The sequence below is a fragment of the Uloborus diversus genome, chromosome 5 (genome assembly GCF_026930045.1).
Source record: "Uloborus diversus isolate 005 chromosome 5, Udiv.v.3.1, whole genome shotgun sequence".
Taxonomy (NCBI): Eukaryota; Metazoa; Arthropoda; class Arachnida; order Araneae; family Uloboridae; genus Uloborus; species Uloborus diversus.
The window spans coordinates 108,904,484-108,927,239 of NC_072735.1; the positions used below are offsets into that span (position 1 = coordinate 108,904,484).

At 32.9% G+C, this 22,756-nt stretch overlaps 1 protein-coding gene across 1 annotated transcript; it reads left to right on the top strand.

Moving 5' to 3' along the window:
• The first annotated feature begins 1,597 nt into the window (after positions 1–1,597).
• LOC129223071 (KRAB-A domain-containing protein 2-like) lies at positions 1,598–22,133 on the top strand. The gene is made up of 4 exons (XM_054857637.1): positions 1,598–2,818; positions 15,765–15,854; positions 19,184–19,321; positions 22,068–22,133. Exons 1-4 carry the CDS (start codon positions 1,598–1,600, stop codon positions 22,131–22,133), a joined length of 1,515 nt encoding a protein of 504 aa, XP_054713612.1.
• The last annotated feature ends 623 nt before the right edge of the window (positions 22,134–22,756 follow it).

The following is a 22,756-nucleotide window of genomic DNA, read 5'->3' on the forward strand; positions in this document are numbered from 1 at the left end:
TTAAAGGCTTTTGACTACGTTAGCCGAAAGGATGAGGTTTGGAAACTCCTTCCTCTCTCTGCAATTTTTCCGCAATTGATGTCCCGTACAGGGAGTGGAAAGTTTGTGCTCCCCTGAAAAATGCCTAAAATCTGAGTCTGAAACACCAATTGTAGGCCATCTTTGAAGATACAGGGTTCTTCAAAGTTGCTCACCTACTCTATCGTTATTTGCAAAGGATTCAAATTTCAGACCGAAGTTTAATATTCATTCTTTTGAGCTGTTAAAAATTAATTAGCTTTTTGTGTGTTGATTAAAACAACAATAATAATAACAAAATCAAGTACTGAAGCGTTCTCGCAAAGATCTTTCGAATAAAACACTTAGCTGCTATAGGAAGTAGAATCAAGCTTTTCACCAATTTCATGCTTTCAAATTTTTAATACTTTAGATGAATCATAAATTGGAAGGAACTATTCGCAATCACAAAATTTTTCGAGTTTGTGAGACCGCTATTCATGTTATAAATATTGGTCATTTTGTCAAATGCCTGTTCAGTTCATGTATACGGGTGCCGCCCTCCCCGGGCGATCTTGCACCTCTACTCAATGAGATCAAAACTCCTCTGGAATATGGTATATGATGCAGGCGCGGATCCAGATTAGGTCATGACCCTCCTCCCCTAAGTGACCAAAGACAGCCTAAAATTGGGTTTGGGGAACCTCTATTTTGAAAAATTTGCCCCTAACCTCTCATTTTTGCTGAAAAATTAAACTTATGACCTCTCCCCCTTCCGGAAATGACCTACTCCATAAACCCAGAAGCTGGACCCGTCCTTGATTTGATGGGTGAACACTTTTTTTTTTGTGAAAGCTCTAACTAAAAAAAAAAATAATGCAGGGAATCGAATAAATATTTCAGCTTTCAAATGTTGGGGTTTAGTACCGAATATTTGTTTCATGTAGTTCAGACATAAACGGCATTATCGTGCATGTTTCTCGTAACAAGTCGGAATTTAAAAAGTTGCTCTACAGGTATATCAACGGGAACAGAACAGGTGCTAAGTGGAATTTTTGACAACCCTTATTAATGCGTTAAAAGTAAATACTTACACAAATGTTTTGTAAAAAGTTTAATAATCCTAACGATATTAATTGAACCCCCAACCCCATACAATTATTTACACACACTCGTGTTTACAAAAAACATAATTTGAATTCAAGATTTCAAAAATTTAAATTTACGTATCCTTTTTTTTACATGGGTTTGCCGAATGGTCAAACTAGAGTCCTTAGGGACTCTAAAAACACCAACTTCGGCAATTGCTAATACAGTATGTCCTTTCCCGCTTCGCTATGGTAAAATTTCTCTGTGCTTGTGTTTGATATAACATTTTTCGTCCCATGTACGGAGTTACATGGAATAAAAATCTATATGGTATGTATTGGAGGGACGAACAACTGGGACATCGAAGTCCTCAACACGCGTTTGGGTTTCATACCTAACTTAAACTGTCACCGTAGCGTTCCAGGGTCTTTAATGTTGTTGATTTCGTAAATTTTTAGTTTTTGGACGTTGGAATGAGAACTATAGATGGAATAATTTTGTTTACTTTAGAATGGATGTTTATGTTCCTGTCAATGAGTTTAATGAAGCATTGTGGAAGCGCTTTAAGGCTGGAAAAATCAGAAACGTCTATCCTTTAACTAAATATCATGATATTATCGAAAAAATAAAAACTGTGGAAGAAAATCCCCCTTGTAATACACCAGGTGAATATTATTTGCTGAGAAAGTTTATTGTAGTAAATGTGGAAGGAAGAGAAAGGTTATCAACTAGATCTGAAAACAGTGTATTAACCGATCATGTGCAAGGCGGTTCTGCTTCAAAAATAAAGTTCTATGTTGCATTGGAAGAAATATATAAATACATCGATGAAGTTCATAAGTCTATTAAACATGGTGGTAGAGATAGAATTGTGCGCAATATTCAAAATAAAGGAATTGTTAACATTACAAGGGACACTGTAGAACTATTTCTTTCATATTGCAAAATATGTAGACCGAGAAAGCGGGATTTTCCTCGTAGGCCCGGTTCAAAATGCGTGAATCCGCAAGCAGTGCATAATAATAATACTTGTGATAGTCCTATAAATAGCATTAACAATGAAAGTGATAACTCTGAGAGATTGACTATAATTACTAATTCTATTGTTGGGAAGAACATAGACCTGAATGAAAGTGGGAGTTTCGGAACATTATGTAGTTTTACGAGAGGTTATATTGATCTCATTAATTACAGCACAAATCCTGATGGTGACTTTAAATTTGTTTTCATTTATATTGATCTCCAGACATGTTTCAGCGTTCTACAGCCAGTCAGGTGTAAATGTTCAGGGGAAATAGTTTCCCACTTGCTTACTGTGTTTTCCCTCCTTGGTCCACCTCAAATTTTGCATAGCAGTTTTGATGATCAGTTTCTATCTGTGATTGTTCAAGAAGTGAAACAAGCATGGCCAGATATTGTTTTGGTTTATGCATCCGAGAGGTATCAAGAATTGCAAGAAGTAGCAGAAAATTGTATTTCAGAAATAAACTCTCTTTTGAACACTTGGATGTCTGAAAATAACTCAAACAGATGGAGTCATGGTTTGAAATTTACCCAGCTTAGAAAAAATACCAAAGTTGTTGGAAATAACGAAAAAAGCCCTTACGAGTGTTTTTTTGGTCGACCTGTAGACACTTCAAAACTTCCATCTGGTATTGATACTGCATCGTTGAAAAATTCCCAGAAGGAAGAGGATTTATTAAGCATTATTAACCAGCAATGTGACTCCAAAGTATGTATGAAATCTTTTTCAGTACTTGCTTTTTTGCAATATCTTATTTTAATGATGACCAGCTTTTAATAATTAAGTCAGAAGTTATGTTTGTTATAAGTTTCTTATTTTTTATTTAATAGAATATGTAAGCATTGTTGTTTGCATTAGTTTCAAGAAATACTAGTTTAAACCAAGGCCGTAACCAGAATTTTTTTCGGGAGGAGCCCGGATTTGCACATTGCTCTAACATGCACACACACACATATTTACATATAGATACACATACACAAATATTTAACATAAGATGTTTTTTGTCTCGATTTTTAATGATTCCACTGTTGTTATTTTTATTTTTATTTCTTATTATTTTTTTATTCACCTTGTAGGGGTAAGGATAACAGAAGAGTCCCTTTAAGTCGGATGTAGAACATACATAATTTCAGGGGGTCTATGCAGGGCCGTCCGAAGGGGGGCTGAGCGGGGCAATTGCCCAAACCTCCACAAAATGAGGGGACACCGCAGGGCGCCCCTCTTTTCGACAGAACAAGATCACATTCACACCTAATGAGGGGCGCCTTGTGGAGCCCCTCATCGGATAAAATGCCTCGGTTGTATAAAATTAGGACGCCTTACGGCGCAGTGCCTACTCATTATATCATAGATACACAGTCATAGACATACAAAATAGAGAATCATTGCAATGATTCTCTATTTTGTCCTAGGGCACGAAAATATTCCTTTCTCTTTCTTCAAAACATTCCTTTCCTTTGTATCATTGAAGCAGATACAATTTCTGAGATTATAAATATTTAGAATCAAACACGATTACAGGCCATGTTTATTGACGTTACGGTAAGGGAGGTAGCTCAGATACTGTTTCCGATCGATTATTTTTTAAAATAGATTGAAATCAATTCCTTCTCCCCCTGCAAGTTTTCAAAATTGAAGTTTCAAAAGCGCAAATTTAGAAAAACTTTGAAGATTTTATAAATAGGGGGATCTGTAGCATTTCCCAGGAAAATTGTTCAAAATTATGGTTCAAAAAATTTTTAAGCAATGTTTTACTCTCAGAGTCTATTTCACTTAAATTTTTTGTAAATGTTGTTTAAAAAACCCATTGCTTGTGATATTAAAGAAAGTCGGCGTGGGGACTCTTGCAGGAATATTTTCGTAAACTCAAGTCTTAAAACAATTTGTAAGGCCATATTTTGTAATATTAGTACACGTGATTTTTCGAAATTAGAGCTCCAAAATGCAATTCTGAGCGATTTTTCGATGTTGTGGAGTATTTGTGGGCTTCTCCCTAAAACTTAAATATTTGATGCAAAAGAATAATTTCATCTTTGTAACATTTATGAATACTGGTATTAAATTTGCACAAGTAAAACCAAAAAACGCTTGAAAAGAATCATTTTGGATGAATCCAGGTCGAAATTTAATTTTGATGTAATTTACTTCTCGATAAATACATTTTCTATTTATAATCAGCAAATTATTTACAGTAGAACCAGGGTTGGGTTTTGGACTGTCCAAAACTAGTTTAGGACAGGACAGGTGGTTTTTTACCGTCTAAAACTGTCCAAAAGTGTCCGAAACTGTCTTAAACTGTCCAAAACTATGATAAAGTTAAAGGGGTGTAATGTAATCAAGTCATATTGACTGCAGTATTCATAATGAATAAATATAGACATAACCAAGGTTTAATTAATGAGTTTATACAATATTTTTTTCTAAAATGTCATTTTAAAAATACTTTACTTGAAAAAATTGGCAATAAAACTACTGCATAAAAACTTCCTTATGTAACAGTTGGTAGAGTTATGAGAGGAAATTCACAACACTACCAAGACAACTAATTTCAATTCCATTTATAATTGAAAGGAATGTTATTAAATGTGTGCAATATTTAGGTGAGAAAAAAAAAGCTTAATTTTTAAAATGATTTTTGCAAATAAGTTTTACATGATGTTTTAACGAAATTTTTTTTTTAAATCATAGATTGAAGAACAAGAAATTGATGATTAAACACTTATATTGTAAAACTTGTGTTATTCTCTTTTTTTAGATCACATGTTTTCAATAAATTCTGAAACAAAAAATTGTAACTTATTGCATTTATGTCATTTATTGCATTGTGTTTTTGAACACTTTCTTTTGCACACGTTCATACATGTCGAAAAATTTGGTTTATGGAAAAAAAAAAAAAAAAAAAAAAAAACTCCTGCACACAAATTGAAATTTTTAATGGAGAATTTAATTTCCACATAATTAGATTAAAATCAGCTGCATAAATAAACTACATATATATTTATACTTGAATGTTCACATTGAATAAATATATTAAATAGTCAAAAAAAAAAATTTTTTTTTTACACATTTTGTTCTGTTTTCGATATTTTCTCACAAAATATAGTTTCTCAAGAAATAGTTTTGGACACTTTCGGACACAAGGGCTTTGAACAGGATGATAAAAAACTTGCCAGCCCTGCTTTAATTTGCACACATGCATACACATAGGGAAATTTGGTTGCTATTATCAAAAAAAAAAAAAAAAAAAAAAAAAAAAAAAAAAAAAAACTAATGCGAAGAAATTGAAATTTTGATCAAGAATCTTCTATGTAACTAGATTCAAATCAGCTGCATAAATTAATTGATTGTTCTCCATTGAATAAATGTTCAATATAAAAAATTACTTCAATACATTTTATTCTGTTTTTGATGCTTCCTCACATAATGAAATTTTTCTAAAAAATATAGTTTTGGACACTTTCGGACAGTTTTGGACATAAGGGTTTTGGACAAGACAGTAAAAACCAGGGTTTTTACCCTGGTTTTTACCGTAGTGTCCAAAACCTTGCCAACCCTGAGTAGGACCTCTCAATAAGGGACATTAAGGGGACCAGACATTTTGTCCCTTAAATAGAGATGTCCCTTATTTGGAGGTGGATGAATTGTTGCATGGGGCTGTGAACTTAGTAGTATAATATCACAATAAACATTAACTATTAGCACTTAAGATTAAGTACTGAAAATGTCTCATTATGTTAAATAAAATTCATAATTATTCAAATTCTAAGTTCATATTATTTTATTAATTAAAATTTAATTAAAAAAATTGTAATGGCAAAATTTTGTAGCATACAGAAATAATTTTGAAGTAATTCATTACATGTATTTGCTTTATGTTATGTAATTTACAATATAATATTATGTGAATTACAATTAATGTTCAAATTTTTTAAGTTTTATATATAGAGCTAATTAGTTGCTGTGCACTCTTCGTTGGCCCTGAACCTGAATAAATTGTTGAGAGGGCAAATTATGCATGTTAATTTTGGCAAGTTTTTTTTCACAATACATTACTTGTTTCCTTCACATATGTTTATGTCAAACTTACCTCAGTTAATTTTTAGATGAAAAGTGAAACTTGAATTCCAGTAAGTTCACTATTTCTTATGTGCTTATACATTATTTCTTGCATTTTTTTGTGTTTTGTTTTCTGACTGTCCCTTAAACAGGGTGTCCCTTAATTAGAGGCATGGGTGAATATATGGGGGGGGGGGGGCGAAGGGGGGCAATGCCCCCCTCCCCAGTCTTGGGAGGACTTTATACATAGTAACAATAAACCTACCAAAATCTTTAAAAAAAATCGTGATTTTTTTTCTTTTTTGAATAGTTCAGAAGCGAAAATGATGAGAATAGCAACTGTCATTTTCTGGGGGGGGGGGAGCACCGTACAATATATTACATGTAGTAAAGCAGTCACTGGGATGCTGAAATGTGTTGAAAACGACTACTTTGAACTGAAAGCTATTAGAGCAAGTATATAAGTGAAAAGATCGACTGAACAAGCTATGTATTTAGCTTTAATACTTAAAATAATCGAGGATTATTTCAGCAAATTAAAAACTGAAACAAAGATTTTAAAAAAGCGGAATTGCCTATAAACTAAAGAAGTTATATAGCTTAGGACACCCGCTTTGTTGAAGACCACCAACTCCAGAAAATTTCATGATTTGTTCCTTACCAAAAAAAAAAAAAAAAAAAATCGAGGGGAGGGGGAAGACTAGAAAAAATAAATTTCATTTTAAAGTGTTTGAAAACCTTGAAAAATTTGGAAAAGTTCGGATACAAACCATAAATTTAAACATTTATAACAAATGAGAGGGGATAGATAGTAGAGGAATAAATGCCAAATTATGTTAAATTCAGTTCCTTGCCTTATCCTGCATCAAAAATGTAAAAATTATGGTTATCACATTTTTGTAACATATTACTTAAAACAAATTTTTGTGACTCATATGTTTCACATCTTGCTGTTTATTTAATCGCAAATGCAGTGCAGTATTTTGGAAATTGTTTTGTATTGCTTGCTTCTATCTTACTTCTTCTGCATATTGTTAATTTGTTCAGCACGGGGAAAAAGAAACACCACCTCTATTTCTTTCCGTTTTCCTGCACTGCTTGTAATTAACTAATTTTAATTGTTCTCGAGTCCTTGAAACGGATTAAATGAGTCTTTGAAATTCCTAAGCAAAAGGGTGCTTTAATTTAATTTCTTATCAAGTGTATCAATTATGAATTGTCCAAATGGGCAGCATGTTACTCTCCTGTTATCTATTTTCTAAATCTGTACACCATTTTTTTTGAAAGCATTTTTTACTATTGATCATTTTGTATTTAATTCAATAGGGCCGTTCACATGACGTTTTTCTACCTCGCATTTTCTCGCTCCGGCCCTGCAAAAACCCGGATCGAAAAATTCCTCATTCACATGTGAAAAGCTGGTTTATCCCAGAGAGTGGATTTACCCAGCATCCTTTGCGCAAATCCTAAATGGAGGAAGTAAACCGTCACAGTTGGCGCAGTGCATTCTGGGTAACAACCCGGCTTTTCTCCTACCCCCAAGCAGGAGGAAAAAAATTCCAGCATTTCCCCAGCAAATAACAGGCTTGCGGTCGAAAACAGGGTTTTTCCTGGGTCGAAAAGCGTCATGTGAACGGCGCTATTGTTGTATTTGTGGGTGAGTTAAAGGTGTGACCAAAAATTAATTGAATTCAACCAACAGCCCGATGTAAGCAAATAACAAAGCATAATCTTATCTTCTCCTTCGCTTTTTCTCTCTGACGACTGCTGCCACTGATTTGTCCACCCGAAAACAATTTTTATTGTGTATTATCGTAATTGGCAAAAGAGTACAGTTGGCTCTCTGTTTAACGATGCTCTATTTAACGACTTTCTCTATTTAACGACGGCTTTTCACGGTCCCAGATGATCCATTAAATGTTAAAAGCATTCTATTTAAGGACGCTTTCTACTTAAGAACGATTTTTTGTGGTCCCTTGAAAGTCGTTAAACAGAGAACCAACTGTATTTTGCTATTTTTTTCAGTGATCTTCGTGGTTCGAATTACCCCTTATAAGGCTTCAAAATGCAGAATTTTAAATCTATTATACAAAAATTCCTATGGGGGAGAAACCCCCGGACCCCCTAAAATTGGGTATATTCTATTTGGTATACCTAATTGGGTATATTCCCTACTTAAAAGGAAAACCATTTCCCTTCATGTACCATATATATAAAGCATAGTGGGGGGGTAGGGGCACTTAGGCATTTTTTGCCACCGACAGAAAAGTTGTTCGGGTCTACAAAATATACTAAAAAGCTGAAGAAGCTAAGGGCAACATTAAGTCTATATAAATCCAGCCTTGATTACATTTCATATTGCTCAAAAAAAAAAAAAATCCTGCCCCCCCCCCCCCCCAGGAATTCAGTTTTAAATCCGCCTATGATTAAAGGTAAATACATGGAAGTCCGTATTCAAAAAAAGGGACTTCCTTCACCCAGGGACTTTCTTCACCAGAACAAATGTCCCTCAAATAGAGATGTCCCTTATTCGGAGGTGTCCCTTAGTAGCGGTTGTATTGTATTCGTATTCTCAGTTTGATTAATATAAATAAACAATTCAGTTTTCATTGTTTGTTTTTTATCTAGTGGGATATTTTACTAGATAAATATTTGGAATTTTAACATTTCCATTTTTTGAAAAGTTTTTGGGGCATTAATGTTTTACAAATATTAGAAACAGATTCATTGCTTGTGTTTTAATTTGTATTATGCATAGCCCTCTGAATGTTCTGTTCATTAATATGTAAAAAAAATCAAGTATGTATTATGCACTGATGTTATAACTAACTTGATCTTTCTGTGTGTATTGGGAGGGGGGGCAGGAAACTTTCGCCCCATGCGCGGTCAGCTCTTCGGACGGCCCTGGGTCTGGGGGGGAGGGACATTTTTTGTTCCCGGGAAATTTTTTGAAAAAAAGGTATAAAAATCTGTATTTTGAGGCTTTATATGGGATAATTGAGGCTACAAAAATGTAAAGAAAAATAGGCAAACAAAGTCTTTTAAAAGTTATGCTGTCTTTTGCAAATCAAGATCAATCAAAATAAAAATTGCTTGTTTGACAAATCGTTGAAATTTTTATCGACAGAGAGGAAAAACAAGAAAGGAGAAAAGAGAAGCACATCATCATTTGCTCATATCGACTTTTAGTGTAGTTTGTTTTTGATCACTTCTCCAACATCCCCAGGGCCGGATTAAGGATTTGGAGGCCCATAGGCAATGAAAGTGAGGGGGCCCCCTCACGTATGCATTTCAGTATTTCCTAATAACAAGTCTAAATAAACTAAAATAGGGAGATCATGAGGGAAATATGAGCCCACAAATCACAACGGAATAACTTTATATATCTTTAAAAAGAGGCTTTGCAATGTGCAAACTTGGAAGTCCATGTAAAATTTCCTTTCAAACAGGGAGTACGGGTGTGCTTCCCCGAAATTTTTTTGAAATTACAGTTCAAAAATTGTAATTTTATGCGGTCCTCTGTGATGTTTCGGCCTTTTTTCGTAACGTTAGGGCAATTGATAGATTGCGGGGACCTCTACCTCAGCAATTTTTTAAAGCTGAAATACTAACAAAAAAAAAAAAAACCTCCGCAATTTTGAACTTTTTCAATAGTAACAGGTCAAGGCTGAGCCCTAGGGGAAGGTTTTAGAGAACTTTAGCAATTGGGGGGAAAAAATAAAGAAGTAAATAATAGTTTTTCTTTTCATTTAAGTAAAACTTAGTTGCCAAGCATAGTTCTGTAATATATCTCACCCTTCTGCAGCTAAATATGTAAAACTATGCTTGATAAATTTAATGAAGAATGAACGGTTGAATCAATCTGTCAAAGCTTAGCATTTACAGTAATATAAGTATTTCTTGTGTAAGGAGATTTTTGAAAAATTTTATCTTATCACTTCGCTATAGTGGTGGAAATATTGCTGGATTACAATAGTCTTCCTTTAATATATAATTAAAATATGTAATTCTTTGGTACACACACATTTTGTACATTTTAAAGAAAAGTCTTTATTCATTGAGTGTGATTTTGTTGAACAAACCTTTTAAAATACCATATGAAAAGATCTTGCACTTTTTTCCGCATTTTATGAAATTCAAAAATTGCGCAGAAAATAAAGGTCATTGTCGAAAAAAAGAAAGTCAGTAATAGAGATAGGTTTCCTCAATTATTTTATTTTACTCATTTATATACATTTTGCCCCACCCCCATTTATTTGCCCTTCGGGGATGGATAATTTTTTAGAACCCCTCCCTTTTCCGTGTATAAGGTAAATGTAAATAAATAGTATCTTGCTGGGTTCCTCCATTTTTAACTTTACTTCTGGGGAAAGAAAGATGTTCAGACACTTTTTTTTAACAGAGCCGAAGGAAAAAAAATGTAAATTTTATTCCCAAAACTGTGGATAATTGTTAAGGGCGGACAAAACACATGTGGTAGATTTCAAACTCCAAATAATTAAGCAAAATGATTTTGTTCAAAGTATGACTTCATGTTTTAGCTTTTTTTTTTTGAACAATCACGAATTACTTATTATCCTCACTTGACCAAAGCTGATGTTGCTCTGATTTTTCAGATTGCCACGAGAATAAGCTAACTCGTTGTTTTTAATATTTATTAAGAGGATAAATTTTTGTCGTCTTCGTTGAAAATTGTTTGCGTTCATTCAAGGCCTAACTTAAGCAGATTTAACTTTGAAAAGGGGCAAGGGTGTAAAATTACGTTTCGTTCAGGAAAAACGCCATTACAGATGAGCTTAAAAAACAAAACTTCATCTAAATACAAAATATCCAAATTACTGATTCCCATCATTTAAGATTGATAAGAAGTAAAATACATAACGTTATACGCTGTAATTAATCTTTATGATAAGTATTCTAGTGGATATCAGCCATAAACTCTTTATCTTTATTACCGAATCCTAACCATCAGTTTTTTAATGGATATGCCTTGTATTACCTATTCTAGAAAACCATCCGTTTATGACGGGTGCAAAATTTCTTAACCATTTGCATTCCATTTGTAGAAACAAAAAATACAACATGTAGGATCCTATTGCAATTCGCTGTTGCGAAAAGCACAATTTGAATTTAAGTCGTAAAAAATTTTGATGAATGCTCTATGTTTAATTACTTCTACTTCTTTTTCCATTATTTCACCTAAACGAAGCGACATTTAAAAGGAGAAAAAAAGTAATTCTCAGCTTGTGAGAGAAAAGAAAACGTGAGGACTCAAACTTGAAAAGGAAAATAACTTGAGGGGAAGGGGAGAGGGAGGAATAAGTAAAAAATAGTACTTAAATTTATTTTGGAGGAGGAATAAGTAAAAAATTTACTTTGAAAATACGGTCGATGTTCGTTATAGCAACTCTAGTCGTCCAAACAAAATTGGAAGTTGTTACGAGAAGTCACTATAACGTAAATGTACTACAAGACACAGAGAAAATGTTTAGCCATATCTTTAGAATTACTGGAGTAACTTTTACTTATTATACTTCATTTTAAAAGAGAACCAATAAACTAACAAAATGATAAATGATTGCACTTAAAACTATTTTTTAATTTTAGGTTTGAATACTATCTCACATTTGTTCGAATACATTTAGCGAAATGTACACTGAAAATAATTGACAGAAATTTGTAACTTAGAGACCATGGTTTCCTTCCGCTTTGTATGAAATTGTTTTCAAACCATAGTTAATTCTTTTTTGAGACATTGTAGCTGCTTTCCGTTTTTTCACTTTTTCAACAATAAAAAAAAAAAAATAAATAAATAAAAAATATTACTTCATACTGTTGACACTGTGTGCAATTCACATCAACTCTTTGAACACTTCATCATCAAGTAACTCCGTTCAATCGAAACATTTGCTCTTTAGAATTTAGGAATATAAAATTGTTAATTATCAGTTTTCTAATTGATAGTCTTGAAAATCACAAAATAGTCCGAACTTAATTTTGGACGTTATACTTGAACTGAGCGGTTCAGTTTGAACTTCTAACGGACGTTAAAATAACATTACATCTATGGATTAGCAAACAGGACTTCATGCATTGGTCGTTGTAACGGAAGGATTGTAGTAATGGAAGTTCGATCTAAAGAGCATTGACTGCATTACATACAAATTATCCTACCTTTTCTGTTTTATCTTTTTAGCATTTTGTCCCAATGTATCTTTCTTTTACTCGCCACAATAAAAAATAGTTTGCTTGCGTGCAAGTAAAGTTACTATATCTTACTATAATGCAGTTTAGGTTGCAGAATGGAAAAAATTCCTCGTGGAATAGTTTTATGACCAATATCCGGTAGTTAAGACCACATCGGAAGTGTTTCCAGTGCATTCAATTTTCCAGGATGGGGAACTAAAGCAATCTAACTACATAATGATCCAAGTCATAAAGTTCAATTACTACTCCTAATTTTACACCTGCATTTTTCTTTTGTCGATTTTTTTTTCACACGACCATCCGCTCCCAAATGCCAGTTCTTATCTCTTCTCATTGATTCCAGGAAACCGACTCCGGCGGCCTAGATCAAAAGGCTGACCACTTGTGTACTCATGAGTCTTGAGGATCCTGGGGTGTTAAGCCGTTTGACAGCAATAGCAATGGTAAAAGAGGGTTGGGAAAGAAAGAGAAAAAAAAAAACAGTTGGGGCCTAAAACATTTTTTGTTGGAATTTAGAAAAAGAACTTTTTTTAACTTTAAAATCGCTTGGGGCCCCTTGAAAGTCTCGGGGCCCTTAGGCTCCCGCCTAAGTTGCCTATTTGGTAATCCGGCCCTGAACATCCCCCCCCCCCCTTTTTCATCAAATGCCGTACAGTTAAAATGGTTTAAAAGAAATGGCATACAAATTCAGAAAATAAGAACGAAAGAGTAATATTTTGGCCATTTGAAGAATTCATACATTATTTTCTTTATAAGAGACAAAATTGAAGAACTTTTCAAGGAATTTCAAGTACTTAAATAATTTTCAAAGACTCTAGAACAGTTGAAATTATTTAAAGTACTTTATTTGCAGTCTTCAGAAGTTGATTGCACTGTCTTACAAAATGATTATAACTTTGCAAGACACACCCGTTTTAAGATAAAACTAAATGTAATGAAATATTTCTCAAAGCAAACAATTTTTTTTTTCAATCACAAGTAGTGCAGAAAATGAAATAGAGTAGAGTAAGTGTTATTTTTTTCTCATGCTTAAGGAATTAACGAAGAAATTAAGAAACAGTAAAAGTAACATAAAAACAAGTAATAGCAAAAGAACTTCCAAAATACTGAATTCGGTATTAAATAAATGGCAAGACATGGAACATATCAGTCACAAAAATTTATCTTGAAAATTATGCTACAAAAATGTGAGAATCATGATTTTTACATTTTTTACTCAGGATGTATCAAGGAGCTGAATCTGGCACATCTTGGTAACCAGATACTAACCTAATCAGAAATTAGGGGCCTGGCCCTTGGAGAGTCCCCGGCTCAAAATCAGCGCAGTGTAAGTTTATAAGAGTTTTAGGGGGGGAGGAGGGCAGGGAGAAGAAGGGACACTTGTTGGCCCAGGCCAGAGCCTGAAGGGGGGCTCAATATTTTTAAAACTAGGGGTGAAAATAGGGGTAAACAATATGAAGGGCGACCTGAAAAAGTCATTTGTGACGGGTCCCAAAATTTCTGTGCATGCTCCTGGAGGAGGGCAAGTCTACCAAACTGACAAGGGGCCTGCCTGCCTTGGCCCTGGACAGCCCTGAATTGAATTGGGAAAGAGAGCAGGAAGTCCTAATTGAGGGTCTAAATTTCAAGTATGCAATGAGAACTAGAATTGCTTTTTCTGTATTTCATCAAATTTTCACTCCTTTAATAGTTGCAAATTTAAGAATAAAAAACTTTGTTACTTTCCTTTTCTGACATCAAAAAAAAAAAAAAAAAAATTCTGTTTTACGGTACAAAACATTTTGAGTTTGGGGGGGGGGGCTCTGGATACGGCCCCCTTATTTCCCCCCCTCTCTGGATACAGCTCTGGTTTAAACTCAAAAAATACTAGATCGTTATGTATAAAGTTCCAAAAGTATAAGTTCCTGAACTTTCAATCTTCTAGTGTATTAAAATTTTCATCAATTTCAGCGCAAACATGGCAATTCATTTCAACTGACAGAATTTCAAGCTGCTTCCTTATCTGAAAGGGCACCATTACAAAAAAAAAAAAAAAAACTATTTTGATGTTTTGCAGTATTTTGATAGGAAAAAATATGTTCTTTCTAATATGAGTGAAGATTTTCCACTTTTGTTTGAAGATACAAAATTAGTGCCAAAATTTAAAAATAGCATTTCAATAGGTCAGTATATTGCTTGGAATTTAATGCAAGTTTTTTTAAAATAAAATACAGTTAAACTTCGGAACTGGACACATAGAAAGTTTGACTACCGATGTAAGTTAATATCTATTTTTTCACCCAATGCTATGTTTGACCCAATGCTAACTTCAATGGGGAAAACTTCTCTAACTTGAGACACATTTGCTGGAACTTCTCTAAGTCGACATCCAGTTGCTATTCTAGTTCACTTTTTGCTACGATCATTCTTTCAGATTGAACATTTCTGAGAATTTAAGCTACGGTTTCTTGGTCAGTCACTCGATTCTTTTGAGGAAAAGAGCTCTTTTAGAAAATTAACCCTTATATCTGTGGAATCTGCCACATCATTCTCAGAGCCGGATTTAAGGGAGGGTAGGTGGGGCTACTGCCCCGGGGGCCTCCACAACAAAGGGGCCCCCACAAAATTTTTTTACAAAATATCCTTCCTTTCACGGGTCGAAAATATTGGATATACACATATATATCAAAATATTCGGATGTATGTCAAAGTATCGGATATTTTCGAGAATATGATGATCTTTTTGAACCCTGATTAGGGGCCTCCACTCCTTCGTTGCCCCGGGGCCTCCACGCTTCCAAATACGGCACTGACCATTCTGCATTGTTAGTGCAATCCTAAGGATAAGAAGGGGTTGGAGAAATATATCAAGGGGATTTCCTAGGGAATGCGGCACCACAATACATATTTGTCAAATACTTGGTGAGCAAGGCTTTATCTTTAATAGACCTGACTGATAAGGGGTGCTTATCTCTTCATAAAAATTATGGATTTATTTCCTCATGAGGTTTTAAATTACTATTTATTTTATTATGTAATTTTCAAGAAAAAACAAAAAATAAAATAAAAATAATTTTCTGGAATTGATTTTTTTTAGCGAGAATAGTAAGCACTATTAATTAAGTGATACAGAAAGCTCTTTAGGAATTGAAATAATGGAACTTTGGGTATGTTGGCACCTGCTTAACTCGACATGTTTTCGTTTTCCCTTGGAGTGTCGAGATATCGAGGTTCTGCTGTATATTGTTATCTGTTTAGGTACTGTAATTTCCATATTGAATTTCTATTTGTTCATTTTAAAAAAATATAATTTATCTTAACTATTTCACTATGCACCAGATTTCAATTCCTCTACAAGCATTGTAAATTAATTAGAAATGCATTTTCAAATTATTTAATAATTGTATTTCAGCTATCACCTTATGAAAGTCTTCAAGTTTCTTTGGATCCAAATATTTGCAGCTTAGTTCAAAATCATTTAGAAGGATCTCCAGAATCGATTGTAAGTATTGTAGGGAATGAATAAAAAATTTGATTATGTGATTGTACATTGTCTTTTTACAAGAGTTTCCAAATTTGGACCTTGCAACCCAATTTTACGACATCATCCTTGTTGATGTCATACTGATTTACTACGCATAGTTGACTAGGCAGAAAATATTTTTTGTAAAATGGTTTTGTTTTGTGTTCTATATTTCACACATGTCGTATTAAATTGTATGTTTTTTTTCCTGTTATAAGAACAGTGAATCCAGTCTCAACATCAGCAGCACATGAGCACTTCAATTGATTGCCAAATCAGCTTAATATTACAAATAAGTAGCTTGAATTTTCAAATATTGGCACTGTTATTAATCCTAGTTCATTTGATTCAAAATCCAGTTAGCAGAGACAGTGCGATGCTATGACACATGCGCTGCAAATTCTTGAGAAAGGCTGCTGAATATTTCTTAGTAATGGCAAATAAATAAATGACCTGGGGTCCATCCAAGTTCTTATTTTTAAGTCCTCATTTTGTCACTCAAATAAATAAAATAAAATAAGTAAACATTTTTTAAACTAGTGAAAAAGAACTATTTTTAGGCTCTCTTATAAATATTTTCTTATACATCCAGTTCTCTGAAAAATATTTTTTGGAAAAATGGATCTGTCATATCTTATACAATATGTTTAGCTATCACAAAACTTATTCAAAATTCCTTTTGCCTAAAGGACTGTACTGGGATGACTTGGAAGCATGAAGGGCTTTTTTCTGATGTTTTGCTTTCATACGAATTGGTTGAATTCAAAAGTGGTGACTGTTTTTACGAATGAAACTTCGGGAAAGGTCTAATTTTAAAGTAAAGTATGAAATTTTGTGAAGAGGCCACAAAGAAGACCTAATTTGCGTCTGAATCCCTGAAAAAACTTAAAATTGAATTAATAAATAAAATTTTTAAAGAAAAAAATCTAAAGTTTCAGAAAACAAAGATTTGTACTGCTTTTCCTGGGTAGCATGTACTTGTAGTTTTTAGGTTTGTTCATTTTGCCGTGCAGTGGCAAATACTGGAAAAAACTGACTGGATTTAAAAAATGTACAAAAGTACAATATAAACTTTTGTGCATAATCCAATTGGGACTTAAATCAAAGCCGAGAATTGGGACTTTTTTTATTTATACTTATATGATAGTTTAAACAATTAAAATTAATGCTCGAAAAATGTTACAAATAGATAACATCAAAACCGTAAAATTTGTTCTGATGAAGGGAATTTAATTGAATGTGAATCAGTTTTCAACTATTTTATGTGTATTTTTTAATAGCAAAATTATAGTTTACTATGAGTTTTGATAGAAAAGGTGCAGAATTGAAGACTGAACTATCATCAAATTTTCTTTTACATGTGTCATCATGGTTCATAGCAGTTGCGAGACTCTTACTTTGCACAAAAACTAATAAAGCAGTAAAAACTGCCTGATTTTGTATTCTGAATTGAGCTAAAGATACTGACTGGGAAGATAAAAGTTTGATAGCACATTTTCAATGCATATTTTTTAAATCCTGTTTGTGCACCAACATGATCCCTATTTGTTATTGCTCAGAAATTTTATAAACATAAGACTTTTTAAATTTTTTTAGTAATTTTTTTAAAAATCTTCTTGAAAATTGATAAAAACTACCTGCTTTTACAAATTTTTTGGAATTAGTTATTATGAAAGGGAAGTAATTTCTCTTTTGAAAAAATAAGTCTACTTTAAAATAGAATTGGGGGAAAAAAAAACCCTCATAGGCAAAACTTTTTAAAATAATTTTTTGTTTCATGTTCCCATTGGGGAATATTTGAGTTAAAAAATTTATCATATTATTAAAAAAATACACTGTTAAAAATTTCAATGTACCACCAAGTTTTTATTGAAAATTTGCAATTGCCTTTCTATTTCTCTCTCTCTCTCTCTCTATATATATATATATATATATATATATATATAAGGGTCATTCTCCAGAAAACATAACTTTTGAACGCAAATGTTTTACAATCTCGACTTTTTTTTTCATTGTTACACTAATGTGTTACCTACTAAAAGTAACCAGTTCAAGGTACACCACTTGGTTATAAAAAACAAAGTAGCTGACCATTATGTTACAGTTAGGTCTAACTTTGTTTCAAGCACATAATGTTATATCTAGAACAGGACTATAAAATGCATGGCCTTCATTTCAGAATACACAATATATATTTCATAATAAAAACACATTAATGTATCTAGAAAAACTTACTTTTGAATGGTGGATTACTTTTTTCAATAATACTTCAATCAGATGAGCTTCCAACAAAACAGAAAGGTATGCACTGAGACCTCTAGTGGCAATACTTTAATTACACATTTTACTATTCAACTATTTTAATAAGCAGAGCTAAAATCAGCCTGGGTCCAACGTACACATATGTCTGAGGTATACCACTTACCCCTACTTAAACAATTGGTATTTGAGACACTTGTGAAAGGAATAATAAATAAATATGTATATGCTTTTAATTAAACAAGTTATTAAGCAACATGTCACACAAGGTGTGTGACATGGCACGGAGGTGAGAATTCACATATTGTGAATCAAAAATATACTAAAATAAAAATTACTATTAAAAAAGATTGTTGGCAGGTTTAAATAGATATATTTTTCATGAAATTAAAAATCATTGTTCAATGAATTGTTCCTTAAAAGTTTTTAGTGTAAAAGACGCGTGACAGAAAAGTTACACTTTTTGAAGAATGACCTATATGTGTTAATACAAATTGTACAAAAAGCCCTTGACACTAAAAAAATCATAGAAAAGCAACAAATTGTCATATGAATGTGTGATTAGCACATGAATACTTCACAGGTTCACGAATTTTTATGGCATGGTTAAAAAAGAAGAGAAAAACTTCCAAACTGTGTTTAAAGGTGGTGTTGTACCGTCACAGTATGAAAAACAAATGTTATATGAGGTATTAACCATTTTATTAAACAGAAAGCAATACCTTGCATTACTTGAGTTGAATGCATTCACTGTTTGTTTCTCAAAACTCATCTAAACAGTATTTCTGTCCATCCCAAGTTCTAACCAGCATAGACTGCAGACACAGTTAAGCCTACTTGAGTAATTTGCATTTTCAGTTCTTCAATGCTAGCAATGCCACATAAATGAACACAAAAAAAATTTGTGAACCTGTGAAGTATTATGGTTCAAACCACACATTCATAACAATTTGTTAATTTTCTATGAGTTTTTGCAATGTGTCAAGGACTTTTCGGACACAATGTATATTAAATTATAATTTTATTATTGCAATTTCTAATATTTGCAGTCTAATCATCAGATAATTGATTCATCAATTGTTAAAATTGAGCCAGCATCTGATGAGGAGGTATCTAATGTGAATGGTTTCTCATTAAGTGATTCTTCAAATGATATATGCTTTTCTCCTAAAAATGGAAATTTAGAAGTAAGAAATTTTAAATATTTACTTATCAATGCATCACTTGTATTAGACTATTGGTTGTTAAATTGACTGTTGTACATTTTAGAATATGTTATGAGTTGTATAAAGGAGAGTGTCATACCTTGGGACACTTTTGACTTCATAAAACTTCATTAAAGTCAGATTTACTGAAAAGACAGCCATTTAAATATACTAAAATAGCTTTCTGTACTTTTCGCAAAGTCACATATTTGAATCAATTTTATGCCAACAAGTACTGTCTAACCTCAATTTCACGATTGTCAAGGGACCAGAAATTGTTTTGTTAAATCAAGGATGTTGTTAAATCAAAAAGCATGCATTGAAGTTCATTGTAACAAGATTTCACAGTATAGAAAAGCCTCCCCGCCCCTCCCAAAAGAAACCCCCGCAGTGAGTTTGGATTATATAATTATAGAAATTTAGATCAGAATTCTGCTGAAGAAAATGAGCAATGTCATTTTTCGGCCGTTAATTCAATTTGACAACCTTTGCAGTATTAGTACAACACTCTAACCAACTGTCCCAGTGGGTCTCCATTTCAGTATGCTATTGTTTAAAGCCATAGGTAATAAAAAACATTATTTTTTTCCCCGTTGAAACAACCAAATTGTGATTTTATTTTTCGGAGAAAGTGATGAAAAAAATATTAAAAAAAAAAAGATGCTTTACTCTTGAAGTTTGAGAAAGTATTTTGAAAATTATGGCATCCTCAAAAAAAAAAAAAAAAAAAAAAAAAAAAAAAAACAACCTTTGAGATACAATAATGTTTATTTCTTAAATTCATTTCTTTTGGGCCCCATATCTACTGGAACCCTGTCCATAAAATTCTGAAAAATATACTTGCTGACTAGAACAATAATTATAGTAGGAAGCTATGCAAAATCTTACCAGTTGACAATCATATTGCAAAGTTGCCATCCTTACATCAGGGATGCCTATTTCCCTAAGAGCAAGGGCGCCCCCCTCCCCCCACAATGAGAAAAATACTCCTCAAAACAACTTAACTGTTTTGCTGGTAAGACTGTTATTTCAGGGGATTGAAGAAACGAAAAATGGTCAACAATGAACGCTATCTACTGGATTTTTGGGTTAATCGACTGGAGTTAGCGTTAAAATTTCAACTATCAAAATGTCGCCAAACAGGCAATTGCTTCGTTCGAATGTAGACACCTGTCATACATTGACGGCCAGTTTTCTAGCAGGGCCGTCCAAACGGGGTGGGGGGGGGGGGGGGAGCGTGGCAATCGCCCTTTGTTTCGACGGAATGCGACGACATTCAGATGAAATGAGGGTCCCCTTGTGGCTCCCTTCATCGTATAAAATGCCCCGGTTGTACAAAATTAGGGGCGCCTTGCGGCATCCCCATTTCGTGTATCGTAGATACACAGTGATAGAAACACAAAATAGAGAATTATTGAAATGATTCTCTATTGTTTCTTAGGGCACGAAAACATTCCTCTTTCCAAGTCTCAAAAACATTCGTTTCCTTTGTATGATTGAAGCAGATACAGTTTCACAGAATATAACGGTTTAAAATCAAACAAAAGGTATTTCTCCTTTGTCTAGTTCCCACCAGATTTGCTTGAATTCTGTCCCTGCTTACAGTGATGTAACCAGAAAAAAGTTTTTGGACATTGAAAGAACAAAAAACTTTTTTTTATTGATCGAATAGGAAAAAGGTCCGAAGGTGTCCGACCAAAATGTTGAAACTTTTAGGTTTAAAAACACAATTTTAGCCTTAAAAAGGTGATTATAGGCTATGTTTATTGACGTTAGGGTAAGAGAGGGAGCTCAGAGACTCTTTCCGATCGATTATTTTTTTAAACAGATTGAAATCAATCCCTTCTCGCCCTTGCCAGTTTTCGAAATTGAAGTTTCAAAAATGAAACTTTAGACAAACTTCGAAGATTTTATGGATGATAGGATCTGGAGCATTTCCCTGGAAAGTTGCTCAAAATTATGCTGAAAAAAAATTTAAGCAATGTTTTACATTCAGAAACTATTCCACTTAAATTTTTTTAAGTGTCGTTTAAAAAACCCATTGCTTGTGATATTAAAGAAAGGTGGTACGGGGACCCTTGCAGGAATATTTTCTTAAACTCAAGTCTTGAAACGCAATTGTAAGGCCATATTTTGTAATATTAGGGCCAGTGATTTTTCGAAACCCAAAAACGAAAGCTCCAAACACTCAATTCTTAGCGGTTTTCGATGTTGTTGAGTTCTTGTGGACTTTTCCCTAAACCTTACAAATATTTGATGCTAAGGTATGACTTCTTTGTTCTTAACATATATAGAAGCTGGTATTGAGTTGGTATAAGTAAAACCAAAAAACTCTTGAAAAGAATCATTCAATGAGTCCAGATTGATGTTTAATTTTGATGCATTTTACTTCGATGAATACATTTTCTATTTATAATCAGCATATTATTTATTCGTGTTCTTTGTTTGATCAATATGAATAACTAATTCAGTTTTAATTGTTTGTTTTTTATGTAGTGGGATAATCTAGTGGATAAATATTTGGATTTTTAACATTTCCATTTTTCAAAAAGTTTTTGCGGTATTAATGTTTCACAAATATTGGAAACAGATTCATTGTTTGCATTTTAATTTGTATTATGCATAGCCCTCTGATTGTTCTGTTCATTAATATGTAAAAAAATCAAGTATAATGCGTTCATGCGTATTATGCATTGATGTTATAACTAACTTGATTCTGTGTGTATAGTGCGGGCGTCAGGAAACTTTCGCTCCGGGTGACATCAGCTCTTCGGACAGCCCTGTTTCTAGTTGATAAATAATTATTGAACAAATTTTTAGCATTCAATACTGTTTGATTTTTGTTTGTATTTGGTTAACTAATTATTACTTGCCTAATATTTATAATTTCTATAAAATTACTTTTACTTTATTTCAGATTAATATTAAACAAGAAAATGATGATAATTCATGAGAACAGGTGAATTTTTAATTATATGTACCTTTTAAACAAGATGAAAATCTATTTCTGAATATATACTGCCATTTTTAATTCATGCTTTGATACATTATCTTAGAATTTTTTTAACACTTTCAACTAAAAAATTTAATTTTATAAAGTTGTGAATTAAATATGATGCAACTACAGTCAATTTTTGAGAGCAAGTAAATCTTTTGAAGTATAAATCAACACCCACACTCACAAGAATGACTTTTTTTAAAACCAAAAGTTAAAGACGGAATTATTTGAAGATGAAGGACTTTCATGCAACAACAGGAGGTGTCTCGCACATTATTAATAGTACCAATAGCCTACGGGAATTCAGAAAGAATATTTTCAACTGCTGGAAATTTGTTCACTAAAATGAGTTCCAGGCTCAGTGATAATTAAATAGATGCATTGTGTTTCTTTATAATTAATTTTTAAATATGATATTT

Coding starts and splice junctions, on each gene's coding strand:
- LOC129223071 (XM_054857637.1), top strand. CDS start 1,598: ATGGATGTTTATGTTCCTGTCAATGAGTTTAATGAAGCATTGTGGAAG. Junction 15,855..19,183: donor AAGGATCTCCAGAATCGATT/GTAAGTATTGTA, acceptor TAATATTTGCAG/TCTAATCATCAGATAATTGA. Junction 19,322..22,067: donor CTAAAAATGGAAATTTAGAA/GTAAGAAATTTT, acceptor CTGTGTGTATAG/TGCGGGCGTCAGGAAACTTT.